The sequence below is a fragment of the Pogoniulus pusillus genome, chromosome 20, assembly GCF_015220805.1.
Source record: "Pogoniulus pusillus isolate bPogPus1 chromosome 20, bPogPus1.pri, whole genome shotgun sequence".
NCBI lineage: Eukaryota > Metazoa > Chordata > Aves > Piciformes > Lybiidae > Pogoniulus > Pogoniulus pusillus.
This window is the reverse complement of record NC_087283.1, coordinates 7,883,525-7,897,484: the sequence shown is the minus strand read 5'-3', so window position 1 is coordinate 7,897,484 and position 13,960 is coordinate 7,883,525. Positions and strand designations below refer to the sequence as shown.

The following is a 13,960-nucleotide window of genomic DNA, read 5'->3' as shown; positions in this document are numbered from 1 at the left end:
TTCTGTGCATTATTTAGAGGTTTGACATCCCCTTCAAGCACTGCTGACCTGAAATGGCCTCCTGACTTTTCCACACAAGTACAGAAAAACCCTTCTAGTGTGATGGAAAGTGCCTATTTTGAAAGCAAACAGAAGTTCAGGTTTGCCTAACATCTTAAACCAAAAGCCATCGTGTGCCTGTTTTACCACCAGGCAGTTTGCTACATCTGGGAGGACAGCAGCAGTGAATGCTCTCAGATCTTTGCAAGTCAGCAGGCTTTTCCCCCACTCACATCACACCTAGAGCTGGTGCACAACACATGTAACCCACCTTTCAGTTCAGTTATTTCTCTCTGCACCAAGCTCCCCCTCCCACAGGCTGTGTGGACTTTGTGCAGATTATGACCCAGGTATGGCAGTCTGCAGCTGCACTGATGGTACTTGGCTAGAGTTGGGTGGAGAGGAACCTAATGAAGTTCAATAAAGTGTAGAGTCCTGCACCTGGGGAGGAATAACCCCCTGCACCAGTACAACTGAAGGGTTAACTTGCTGAAAAGCAGCATCCCAGGGAAGGACCTGGAAGTGCTGGTGGACAGCAAGTTAACCATGAGCCACCTCTAGAGTACTGGGTCACTTCTAGGTTCCCCAGCTCTAAAGCCATTAGGGTCTATTCTCCACTGAGGAGTACAGCAGAGGATATGAAGAAGCCAATTGGACTGGAACATCTCTGTAAGGAGGAAAGGCTGAAAGACCTGTGACTGTTTAGTCAGGAGAACAGCAGACCAAGAGGGGATGTGATCAATGCTCAGCTATAGCTAAAGGGTAGGGAGCAAGAGGAGGAAGCCAGACTCTTGTCAGTTGTGCCCAACAACAGGACAAAGGGCAGAGGGCACAAACTGGAACCCAGGAAGAAAACCTTCTTTGCTCTGAGGGTGTCCAGAAGTTGTGGAGTCTCCTTCTCTGGAGAGAATCCAAATCCACCTGGACATTGTGTCCCTGGGCAACCCTGCTTTAGCGATGGGTTGGACTAGATGATCTCCACAGGTCCCTTCCAACCCCCACCGTGCTGGGGTTCTGCGATACTTGGGCTATTAGGGAGAGCACAAACAGTGTTCAACCTGCCTGTAGAAACTCTCATGTACCTTGCACACTACATCCCCCATGAGCAGAGAGCAATCTTCAAGCTCTGTATCAAAGCAGAGCAGTGCTTCAGCCCCAGTGCTTTTTAGCCCTTTCAACAGCTCATGTGAAGCAAGCAGCCAGAAACACAAATGATGTCATTGCCAACTGGAGTTTGTTCTTTCAGCCAACTCTTCATTAAAGATCATTCATTAGAAGTATTTAACAAGCATTCATCTTGTGATGTCATTAAGTGGCTACTTTAACAGGAGAGGAAACTAAGGCAATCGAGTTGTGACCTGTTCCTGAAAGATCTGAGATGAATCTGATTTCTTTTTCCTCCCAGTGACTGCAAAGGGAGCAAGATTGGATCTACCTCCATCACTAAGCCATGGCCATGCTGAATGCTCGTGGGCTAGCCAAGAACAGCACAATCTTTTGACCGTGTTTCCAACAGATTATCCACTCTGCTTTCCAATCATTAGTTGATTCTGCCAACAAAACCAGGCCCATTTTTTATATCAGGCTAATGTCACACCAGCAAACTTCCATCGCTTCCAGCCGAGCTCTACCTGATAGACAACAAATATAGCCACATATCCACCTGGTAGACAACAAACATAACCACATTTCCACCCATTAGGGCTTCTGAGCACATATGAAATGTTTGCTCTAGAAAGCAAGCTTAATGATAAGAGCTTAACAATAAGCAAATTTCCCCATGAGGAGAGGCAAATCCATTTGGAAGCTTTAACATCAGCTTTCCTAGCTAAGCTAACAGCTCCGGGTTAAAAACCTTCCCCAGGAAGCTTAAAAAAGTGTTTTAAAATCTGCAAAGTGTTTTCATTAAAGAGAAATTAGGAGAGGGATAAATATTTATGGAAAATGCAGCAAGAGAGAAGTTCTGAGTTAGCATCTGAGCCCAGGCCCTGCTCCTGAGAAACCTCAGCTTTCAACTGGCTCTCAAAATGACGCAGGAACCTCCCGCACCCCCAGAGCCAAACACAAACAAACAAAGCCCCAAATCAGCCCCAAACCAGCAGATTTAGGGGCAAAAGTTATGATTTCTGTAGCTGTTCTCATCAAGGAAGAGTGAGGATGATCTTAAGCACGTTACAGCTGTGTTACCCAGAGATACAGATGAATGGAGCAAGCCACTTTGATGGTGGTATGCTGGGAGCAGTCAGCTCAAGGCAGCTGCAGATGTTACCACTTTAAACATTTCTCTGAAGCAGCAGCAATTAATGATCCTCAACTTTCCTCCCATCCTCACAGTGCTCTAAGCATGACCTAGGCAGCGCTTTCCAACTGGCTCTGAATTGCTCTTTGCAAGGAGCTTGCAGCATGCTGGCTCTTACCTGCCCCAGTGAACCGCCAAGTTCTGTCCGATTGACCTGATGAGGGCACTAGGGCCATGGTCCCAGATGCACTGCTGAGCCCAGGCGTGGGCTGATCTTTCCAGCTCATCATCCCAGGTCTTCAGAGCATGAGAAGAGAAAAGAACAGGTTAATTCATCATCCCAAACATGTTAGATCAAGAGCCTTGACAAGCAGCAGTTAGTGGAGAAAGACTAAATAACTGCACTGCTGGTGCCTGGTCTGCCCTCGTGAAGCCAGTGTGTATCAGTGATGTGCCTTAACTTAAAAGCAGCTTTCTCAGGGTGACTTCTTGCCACAGAAATGCAGGGCACCAGAGGGCCTATCATTTTTCTTGCTTGGTGCTGTGCTTCTTAGGAGAAGCTTTGCACTGGTGAGCAGAAAACACACCCAGGAAGATCTCTGGTATCCATCTAGACTATCCACCCTAAAACATGAGATATTTTTGGCAGTTGTTTTTCCAATGTGTTAGAAAAACCAAACCACAGCAAACCAAACATCAAGGATGGAGATCCCAACTCTTCCTCATGACACCTATTTCTGAGCTCTGCAAGTATTCTAACATGCAGCCAGTGCTGTGATGAAGTTCAGCATGATTTTCCATCCATTGTGCGCTAGTTTGAAGCTAGCTAGAATGTTTGGGTGAGAAGGATTAGATCACAGGCTGTGAAAGGGAAACAGGATGATGTCTACTTCACTCATAGGCTTGCTGAGAGGTATAAGAACAAGAGTCCAAACATAGATAAGGCACTTCTGCTGGGGAGCTCAGAGCTGCATTTTTTTCTCTCTCTAGCCTCTCTGCCATCTCTCTGATTAATCCACTTTGCTTCCTAACCCTCTGGCTGAACCTCCATCCTTCCTTGGGGGATGGGGTAAGGTTGAGAGAGGTGGGAGAAGGTGGAAGAGTGGTTGGGAGCCCCTCCTGGGGACTCAGGTTTCTGTGAGGGCTGTTGCATTTCTGTATTACCTTTTACCTTGTGTATTTCTGTATCTAACTGTATATACTGTAGCTATCTGCTTGTATATTGTGCTAGCTGTAAATAGAAGCTTCATTCATATTTCCAGAGCTGGCTGAGCTTAGTCTCAGTGATTTCCAAAGTGTGGGGGGGAGGGAGGACAGAGAACACCCAAACCACCACACGTTGTCCTGATAGGAAGGACATTTCCAGGCCTTTTCATCATGGGAAGCTCCAACAGAGGGTGTGCTCCTGCCATCCACTGCTGAAACAGCTGCAGATTTTTGGCCCAACCTTTTAAATCAAGGAGTGTGGGTCTAAGTCTCCTGGTCCCACCTGCCCTTCTCCTTCCAGAATAAGTGCAAAGTCCACCAACAGATCTGGTCAAATTTAACAGAGCAGGGCAAAGCCTCAGAGCTGTTGAGCTAATATCACTGTCACTGAAATAGCCATCAGGCTAGAAAGTGACAAATCCTGTCTATGCTCCCACTGAGAGTGTGAGATCAGCCCTCATGGAACATCACCCAGCTGTAAGCCAACCAGGATCTCAAAGGCAGTACAATGTGAAATAGGAAAGCAGTCTTTGTTGGCTCCAGCACCCAGGAGAGTATTTGTTTTAAAGGCCAGACTTGCTGGACCCAGTAGACAGTGCCCTGAATTCATTGTGTAATTCCTCACAGCTGGCCTATTCAGAACAGTCCTTAGAGGATAATTCATTGGGATTAAAATATTACCACACATTCCTACAAATAAAACCAAAGAGGAGTGAGGTCTTGCAATGCATCTCCAGCCCATTCATGTGCCTGCAAGAGATCATGTCCTCTTTGGACATTTACCATCACAACCAGCTGGCCTTCCAAGTCCAGTCTTCTCCAGGAGAAAAGCATCTTCTGGTCTCAGACATATCAAAGGACCTGTCAGAGCCTGTTTAGAGGACTAGAGGGCACTTAGGCTCCCAAATGCATTTTTAAAGTGCTCATTCTGAGCAAGTATCTGACCATAGTCTTAGGCAGTTTTAACCAGGCTGGGCAGGGGCCACAAGTCCCTGGCTAAGACAACAGGAAAACGTAGAGTCTCCTGGAACTTGGTGTGTCTACACTATCCTCATGAAGCAAACATGAGCTCATCTAACTGAGCTAACAACCCAGACCTCCAAGAACAGCTTATCATCGAGCATGCTCAGCAACCCACATTCCAACAACATCCCAGAGCTGCTCAGAGCCCATCAGCTTGGCTTTCAGCTGAAGCAAACTTGTGTCAGCCTGCAGGACTGCATGCGAGCACAGCTCTGACAGAGGCAACGAAACCCTTTTCTGCCTCAGCCCTCCAGCTCCCTGAAGGTGCATGGGATTTGACTCACCACAAACCTCTGTCCAAGCAGACTATTTGCAATTGTGCCTAGACACACACAGCTTTTTGTGGTCTCTCACTTTCTGTGCTAGGCAATGGCTAGCCACAATCTGTCTCCCCATCCAGCACATAAGCCACAGAAACTCTCCCAAGACGTTATGCACTGCTAGTGCTTCAGACCTTCTAGCAGAGTGTTGTTGCCTGCAGGCTCTAAGGCAGGCATGTTCCAAATCTCCTAATTTATTGCAGAGATGTTCCGAGCAATAGAGCATGAAATGGAAATGGATGTGAACATATGCATTACATCTCCCTTTGATGCCTACAAATAAAATAAAATGAACTTGGGCAAAAAGGCATTGGACAGGCAGTTGGGAAGGAGCTATGGCTTTGTGCTCGAAGAGTAGAGAGGCTCATTTCTGCAGGCATCAGATTACAAAGCCATCTCCCAGTGAAATTAGGGCAGTTATTTGCCTCTTGCTTCTCAGACGTGAATGCGGTCAGGAGGCTGGAATTGTTTCAGAGCAATAAACATATCAAACCCAAAAAAAAGAGAGAGAGGGATTTCAGACTTTCCCAGCTACACATGCAAGAATTCTTTACGCCAACATTCAAAGCAGTGTCTAGGAAAGCTATTGAAGCTCAGAGGCAGAGCGACGATGCCTGTGATGCCTGCACTCAGCTTCCTTCTCAAGGAGAGAGTAAGAAGCCTTATTCCAAGTGGTTTAGCACATGGAGTCTCATTTTGACTCTTCCAGATTTGTAATGGCCTTTCAAAGCAGAGAACACACTGTATGTGTCAAATTCTTGCATGGCACACACACAGAGTGATACCATTTGTAGGTTTGGCTTTTATAAGAGTATGCAGAATCATTCAATCATTTCAGTTGGAAAAGACCTTTCAGGCCACTGAGTCCAACCATTCTCTAACTCTATTAAGTCTGGTGCTAAATCATGTCCCTCAGCATCTCTGCAGCTTCTAAACACCTTCAGGGTCATGGATTCAGCCACCCTCCTGGGCAGCCTGTTGCAGAGTTTGAGAATCCATTCAGTGAAGAAGTTTCCTCTAATATCCAATCTAAGCCTCCTCTGGTGCAACTATCCTACAGGGAGGGAAGTTCTCTTAGCCTGGCTAGTCTGTCAACCTAACCCCAGGAAACTGGATTGCAGTGATCAGGTTATGTCTTCATATCTCCCCCTCAGTTTAGACTTCTTGCAGTACTGACAATTTACTTCTACAAGTAGCCTGAGATTCCAGGACTGACCTGTAGCGGCAGAAGTGTGGATAGCTTTGTTAAGCCACACAGAAACACCATTCCATCTCGACAAGGAGAGGCACCACCCTACAGCTGAGAGGAAGGATGGATGCCTTATACATGAAAATAAACTGTTTTCCTTCCAGCCATCTGTACTGAAAACAGTTTAGTTTTATCCAGCTGTCTTTGAGAGCCCTGCAAGAGGAGAAACTTCTGCCTTTCGTCACTGCTGAAAGCCACCTGACTAAGCCATCTTAAAGGTCAAGATGTCTCAGGACCTATTGTGTCCTTTTTACTCTGGGCTCATTCGTAAGGAGTTTGCTTTGGTCTCGGCTGCAGTGACTGCTGTTAGAAAGTCCAAACATGCAGGGGGAAAAGCCAATCATAGAGCTGTTGGAGCAGCACTGGAGCAGTTTTGTCAGGAAGCTGCACATTGCTCACACACTTTGCCTTAGCACTGAATATTGCTACTGGCTTTCCATTCATTATATTAACCCAGCAGCAAAATTGGGTCTTGGTTCATTTCTTTACATCTATCCCATGTGTATGCAATTGTTTTGATCTCCAGATAAGTCAAGGGACTCACTGTCTTACTGCTTACTTGTTAACAGCCTTCACCAACTGAAGTTGGTTGTGTGGTAGAGAGGATCATAGAATGCCCTGGATTGGAATGATCTTTAGTGGTCATCTTGCCCAACTCCCTCATAGTAGGCAGGAACAACCCTAATTAAATCAGGCTGTGCAGAACACCATCAAGCTGGATCTTTAGTGGTCATCTTGCCCAACCCCCTCATAGTAGGCAGGAACAATCCCAACTAGATCAGGCTTCTCAGAGCCCCATCAAACCTGACTTTGAATGTCTTCAAGGATGGGGACCCCACCACCTCCATGGGCACCCTGATTCAGTGTTCTACCACAATCATAGTAAGAATTTCTTCCTAACGTGTAAAGAATTTCTTTCTAATGTCAAATCTGTTCCTTTCCCTTCCAATATCTTCCTGTGTTCTAATATATCCCTTTCCTGGAATGGATTTTCACAAGGTAGTGTTTGGAGGTGGATGGGCAAGAACAAGTTTTACCCATTGCTCCACAAAGGAGTGCTGCACATTGCCTGTCATGCTCAAGACCAAAGTTCATCTGTGGTACTAAAGACAAACCATCCTCTTAAATGAATTCAAATGAGACATGTCCTCTGCAGGATAGAGAATCAAAGTGAAGTTCACTTTCAGAATACACACTGCATTTCCCAGTAGCATTGAGCAAATATGAATAAATGAAAGACTGATTATAGCCCTTCCAAGCAGCACCATCTCATACTCAGCTCCTTTCTTCACAGCATACAAGGCCCTTTCATTTTCCCTCCATCAGCCATAAAAACCACTAGAAAAGCAGACTGAGCAAAGGCAAATAGAAATGTGTAACCATGCTTCAAGCATAAACAGCAGCTGGTCAGTGGACAGTCCGCAACAGCAGCCTCTCAGATCCTCAAAGCCAACCAAAACACCTTTGGCTTTCTCATGCTTTGTGTTTACTCTCTGGAAATCAATCAAGTCACCTCTGCTCTGGCAGTACCTTGCCTGCAGGATCTCCTCCATCCATGTAAATATCTAAAGGGTGGAAGTCATGAAGACAGGGCTGGGCTCTTTTCAGTGATGCCCAGTGTCAGGATGAGGGGCAGCAGGTACAAACTATGACACAGGAGGATTCGCTTGAACTTAGGGAGAAACTTCTTTCATGTGAGGGTGCCAGAGCCCTGGAGCAGGCTGCCCAAAGAGGTTATGGAGTCATCTTCTCTGGGGAGATTCCAAACCCATCTGGACATTGTGATCCTGGGCAACCTGTCTGGATGAACATGCTTTAACATGGGGGTTGGAGCAGAGGTCCCTTCCTATCCTCTCCATTCCACAACACAGCACTTCCATAACATTAGAGCCCACTGAGAGAGACACTAAGCACCAGTTCTTAGAAAGGCACTCAATTTCTGACCAGAGTGGGATGAAAGACAGCTCATGGGAACGAGCTGTGTGTTCTTTCTTACTGTCATCTCCACTCCCTTCTCTTTTCCCTCTTCCTACAGCCACAAAAGGCAGGATTTTCCATTTGCAGCACTGCTTTCAGCACAGCTGGCAAACAACTTTATATTGCATTCAGTGTACTTTTCTTTTACCCTTTTAAACATGGTCTTAACAAATCGTTCATCATTTCATCTGTCAGCAGGAGCACACAGTTGAAGTCAGACTAGTTTTGGTCATAACTATATTTGCACCTTGGGAAAAGATGCACACACACAGAGACACACAAGTTATTTGCCTACATCATTTTCTGGCCCACAATATTTTGATGAGATGTCTAAAATAGCTCAAAGTAGGGTCTCTGGCATCAGGTGGGAAAAAAAAAAACCACCCTTATTAATCTGAAATGCTGATGGTAGAGTCAGAGTTTATATTCATACTTTTAAGTGGGAGAATTGACCAGACTTCTAGTTTGGCCACTTACCCATCCACCCCTAAAGTTCACCCATGAACTTCCAAAAGTTTTCCAGCCACTTCCAGCAATTGAAATGGCAGATGTGGCAAATGAAGCCACATTCCATAAGCCCTGTTTCTCTAAGGTCCTGAAGAGATTCCCAGAAGTATCATGGATCACACAAAAAAAATCTCTGGTGATGAGTGTATGACCAAAGGGCAGATACTACCTCCAGCACTGGGTGGTAGCTGGTGGCAGCAACACAAAGGCCATAGGAAGTTTCACTGAGCAGGCTGTGGTGTCCTGAAGCAGCAGTCACAATGGGCAGAAAGCCTTCACAGGGAGAATATGGGTTAAACACTAGGGAAAATTTGATGCTTTTATGACATTAAGGTAATGGAAGAACCTGCTGAAGCAGGGTGTGGAATTGCCATCACTGGAGATACATCCAGGGCTGGGCCAGACTCTAGTGTATGAATAATGGAACCAAACTGTGCAGTGAATGGAGTTGCTGACCCGTTAGTGGCCCTTTCCAAACAAAACAGCCCAATGATGTAGAGCATCATTTGCTCTGGAAAGAAACAGCTCCAAGAAACCTCTTGAGAAAAAACTACTTTAAAGGAAATTTGCTACACCTCTTGCATTGTAAGAAAAATAAAGTTGAAAAACTAGAAGAGGCAAGAGACACTCAGGTATCAGGAGCTGGACTCACCATGTATTCCATATTCGAGGCCACTGGGTACACCTGACCTCTCAGCTTATTGTGGAGCATCAATATCTCCTGTCTGTCCGAGAATAAAATGGCTCGCTTGGATCTGGAGTGAATTTCCCCATCCTGGTATTTGCTCAGAATGCTCTCCAGGTGACTTGAGTTGGGCAAGATAAAGCCTTCGGCTGCCTTTGTCAGGAGCAGTACACATCCAAGGAGAAGGATCCAAGGCAGAAGGGGATTCATGCCTCCTCCTCCTCTACTGCCAGCAGAAGTGAAGATGAAGATGTTTGTGGGATTTCTTGCAGGGACTTTTGAGGCTCAGTGCAGGTCTGGATTTTGGGGAGAAAGAGACAGTCAGAGCAGTGCCAGAGAAGCTCTCAGTGCTTATACGCCCCTAAGGTGGAGCCACGCAGCTTGAAAAAAATCAATGCCTATGGCTTAAGCAATTATCCTTCACCCCAATGACAGGAAGACCTGAACAACACCATGACAGGTAGGACCTCCATCTATGACACTGAGGAACTCCACTTTGTTGCATTGGGAGTGAACGTTACCCAGGCACAGAAGCTGATGCCTTCTTCACCGAAGATGCCAGAGGCTCAGTTGTCACCCAGCAATGCCCAACAGCTCTGAATAATCCCAGCACCATCCTTTCACAGGCAGGCCGATGTCCCAAGCTCCTTGCCCACCGAGTAGCTCTTAAAGCGAAGAATGGATGTGAACAGAAAGGAAAGTAAAACTCCCAGTAACCCAGACATGGGCAGGTCAGGCACCAGCAAGAGCTATTTCGGAGGCCCTGCTCTGCCACTAGACTCCAGCAGAGCAGCTGGCAGACTGTGTGAAAGTGTCTGTCTGTGTGAAATGTCACCAATGCAGGGAGCAGCCCAAGTCCCCGCTGGGGAATGACGCACCGGGAAGCTCTGGCTGACGCATCGCTTCGCAGCGGCCGGCAGCACAGCCAGAGATATGAGTTGAGAGAGGAGCCGGAGTTCTCTTCCCCCCCCAGCCAGATTAGGTGTTCCCCTGCATGCTCAGTAGCTGTCACCAACGAGGGCTTGAAGAGATGGTCTCGGTTTGGTTGTAGCTGGGTTTAAATAGCTCCATTTGACCCCCTTCCCTGCTCCATGGTGCTCTCATTCCACCTGTCATTTCCAAACCTTCCTTCCCTTCTTCTCCACCCCCACTCTGACTTCTCCGTCTTAGGAGCCCTGTGGGCCTTGGCTGAGTTTATTTAGCTCACAAGCTATTCCAGGGAAGGAACTATGTGCTGCTGCATGGCTTTGCAGCACCTACTCCTCTTTAAGTGCAGAATCAATCCACAAGGGCAACAAGCATCTGTGCAGGTGGAGCAAGCATAGCATCTCTCCCTAGGGTTAAATTTTGCCTGCCTTCAGCGCTAGGTGAGGAGCTGGTTTTGGCAGCACTGTTAAAAGACACCCTGAAAGCATTCCTGTACAGCACAGGAAGCAGGCGCCAGATTAGTGGGAACTGCTTGAGAAATTTCAGCCCACTGACACGAGATTTGGACATACTGAGTCTGGATGAGTTGGAAACCACCCAAGGCCAGGAAGCATCCTCCATCTCCCAGCTGGAAAAGCTATGCTTGAGCACAGAATCCCAAACTCCTGTTCCCCAGACCCAGCAAAACAGCATCTGTGGAGGACAGTGGCAAGCATCAGCTACTCTGCACAAGTGTGGACCCCAAAACTCTCTGAGAATACTGACAACTTCAGAAAACTTGTTGAATGTCTACACAAAAGAGACAAAGTCCCTGTTTGAGGCTTCTTACTTGTACTGTCTTAAGGCAGATGAAAACCAGCTGCCCTCAGTCTCTCTCCAGGCAGAGCATTAAGCCTTTGCCTGCTACAATAGCGTAGAAATGTCATTTGCTCAGATTAGGCAACGGCTTCTCGCTATTTCCTGCTCTGCAGAGCAACTTGAACACATACACACACACTCCCAAACCCTGCTCCCAGCTCCAGGCACACCTGAAAGACACAAGGTTTGGTGTCACTGGGACAAATATTGCTTTAACCTCATCCTCTTGTCAGCCCTGTTTGTTGGCTTCTGCTTCCTCCCCAAGCAGGAGCCTAACTTTCTAACCCAGCTAGAGAGGAGCAGGGGAGGCAAAACGAGTTGCTGCTTTTGTAGACTGTCTGACCCAAATTCAAGGAACAATTCCTACTTTGAGGCACTTCCCTAAGAGTTTAAAAATAGATGCTCTGCCACAGCCGTTTACAATGTGGCCATTTAGCAGAAGCCACCTTAACTGGGGCCTGTCCTGTAGGTAGAGCAGGCAGGAACAGACAGCTAACACACGCTGCAGTTGTACCTCTTTATTTGGCTGGGCGCCCTTTGCTAAATGGGAGCCCGAATCCACCACCCTTTTAAGGCAAACACTGAACTTACAGAGAGGACAGCTTGAAAAAAGTCAGCTGTAACATCTGAAAGCCCAGAGGAGCTGCCCCACTCACGGCTCTGCCATGAAGCCAAGGCGGCTGGTTTCGTGATCCAGCCAAAACCTCACAACAGATGGGTCATTATTCCTCAGGATGTTCTTTCCTCTACCCCCTTTGCGAGCGAGGGGATACTGGCACTTAAAATTAGGTCACTTGGGCACTATCTTCTTTCTCTCTTAGGGTGTGCAGGTTCCATTTCCCTGCTTTGGCTTGAGGTGGGGAGCTCTGAGCAGCCAAAGGAAGAACGAAGTGATCAGAGAGGGACAGAGAGCAAAGAGCTCCCTAATTGAAAGCAGCAGAAAGACGCTCATGTTTCAGCAAGCACTCATTGGTTTCAGATGTCCATCCACTTGCCTCTCTTCATAGCCCCATCCCCAGGTGCAACAAAACACTTGGACTTGTTAAAGCTCAGCCAGCCCAAGCATCCTGCCGAGCTGGGGCAATACCTCCAGGCTGCACCAGGAGCTCCTCGTGGGGGAAGATTGAAACCATACCACCTTTGAGTCAGGATCTGACACTATTCAGAAAAAACTGTCACCTGATGGTCAGCTGAGGAAGCCTCTGCAGTTGTTTTCAAGGGTTCAAGAGGAGCATTAGTGTAGCCTCCCCTTCAACATATCAGGCCCTTGATACTGGTGCCAGGTAAACATCTGGGAGCGATCAGAAATGAGTAGGTCAGCAGAAACTGACTCCTTATTATGCTGTGAAGCCTATCCAAACTGGGGACAAAAGAGGAGGCCTCCTTCTGGGGTCTGAGGAAGTTAAAAAGCTGCACTGGACTTCGGAAAAGATTATTTTTAGAAAGCTATTTCCCCAGCTAATGGATGGTGTCTGTGTTTCACAGAAAGCAGAAGAGCTGGTAGCATTTGCAGAGCTGCCTGCTGAAGCCACATGCAGGCTGACTGCGACTTCGTTATGTCCTCGCTTCACCTTACCCTTCACAGCTATTGATCTTTCAGCCGCTGAAGTGCGGGAGTGGGTGTCTACTCCTTGCTGATGGATATTTGCAGCTAAAACATCCCAGGATTGGTGGATTTATGCGTGGAATAAGCAGACAAGGAAGTAAATAGCAAAAGTTAGCAGAGGGTACCAGAGAAGCTGCGGGGAGTTAACCTGAGATCGGCCGTTAACCCCAGTCAGCATGGGAGCAGCTTCAAACCCATGCAAAGAAACCCACTGACCAAACCACAACACGCTTCCTGCAGTAACTCCCAGCTCATCTCTTTAACCAAGACGTGCTCATGGCAAGCTTTGAAGAATTGTGTTGGCTTCAGAAGAGAAGTGGGATGACAAGCTCCTGGACACAGGACATAACATCACCTGCACCGAACACGGCGTGCGGTCAGCCTCTTCAAGCCGCGGGCCAAACCCTCTGGGCGTCCCAGCACCATCCCCTCCCACAGAACTGAAGTGGATGAGTTTCTATGCAAAACCACCTGGAAAACCCACTGGTAACAGACACAACACGTGGCCACGCTGTGGAATTCCTCTTAGCCAGGGCTTCAGAGCAAAGGTGCACAAAGACAGGCTTTCTGGAGCAGCCCAGCTGTGCCCGTGGCTAGTCAGCTACTCCAGCATCCCTTGGATAGATTCTCTTTGTGTAGAAACCTGCAAACTCCTCCCATTCATTCAAGATTAACACTTATTAATCTTGCATTAACCTCTACAGAGCACACATAAGGGAAGCCCAGGCAGTGTTGGGCTGCTTCATACCACACAGGCAACTTCAGGGAAAAGTTCCTAAATTTGTACCTTCTTAAAAGAGACATTTCTTGCACACACACACACACACACACACACACACAAGCCACCCCAAAAACCACATTTCAGAAGCAGGGACCAAAGCTTGCACTTACCTAGCCGAGCACTTCCAATCTCCAGGAAATTGCAGCTCCTCCAAGTCTGCTTGTGGAAAATAAATTATATATCTGAAATATTTAAACGAGGAGGAGGGAGGGGAGAAAAAAGGGTGAAATAAGCCTTAGGAGGTGTGAGGAATGCAAGGTCTCAGCTCAGCAGCTCATACCAACTGCAGTCTCACAGAGCTCCCCAGTGGTATTTATGCTCTCCAGGCAGACGACAACCCTGGATCATCCTGTTTGGCAACAGGTCTGGAGCAATAATGAAAAGCAGGGGGCGTTAAAAAGGGGGCGAAAAATCATAAGCAGTAAAAGGAGGCAGGAGCAAGAAGCAGAGGGGTGTCGCTTGGGATCTCAGCAGTCAGGAGATAGTCATTGGGGCTCAGCAAATTAGGACCATCCTCCCAAAGGCTGTAACGCAACACTCTGT

The 13,960-nt window shown here is 47.2% G+C and overlaps 1 protein-coding gene across 2 annotated transcripts in view; it reads right to left on the bottom strand.

Moving 5' to 3' along the window:
• CRISPLD2 (cysteine rich secretory protein LCCL domain containing 2) overlaps positions 1-13,725 on the bottom strand; it is a 41,104-nt gene extending 27,379 nt beyond the window's left edge. The window contains exons 1-3 of one of the 2 annotated variants that reach the window (XM_064160049.1): positions 13,528-13,725; positions 9,213-9,541; positions 2,457-2,575 (exon numbers count right to left, since the gene is read on the bottom strand). In XM_064160049.1, the coding sequence (XP_064016119.1) occupies positions 2,457-2,575; positions 9,213-9,455 (362 nt within the window). In that variant the 5' untranslated portion in view covers positions 9,456-9,541; positions 13,528-13,725. The remainder of the gene's footprint in view (positions 1-2,456; positions 2,576-9,212; positions 9,542-13,527) is intronic. The other variant, XM_064160050.1, reaches the window with a different exon arrangement.
• Positions 13,726-13,960: the final 235 nt, after the last annotated feature.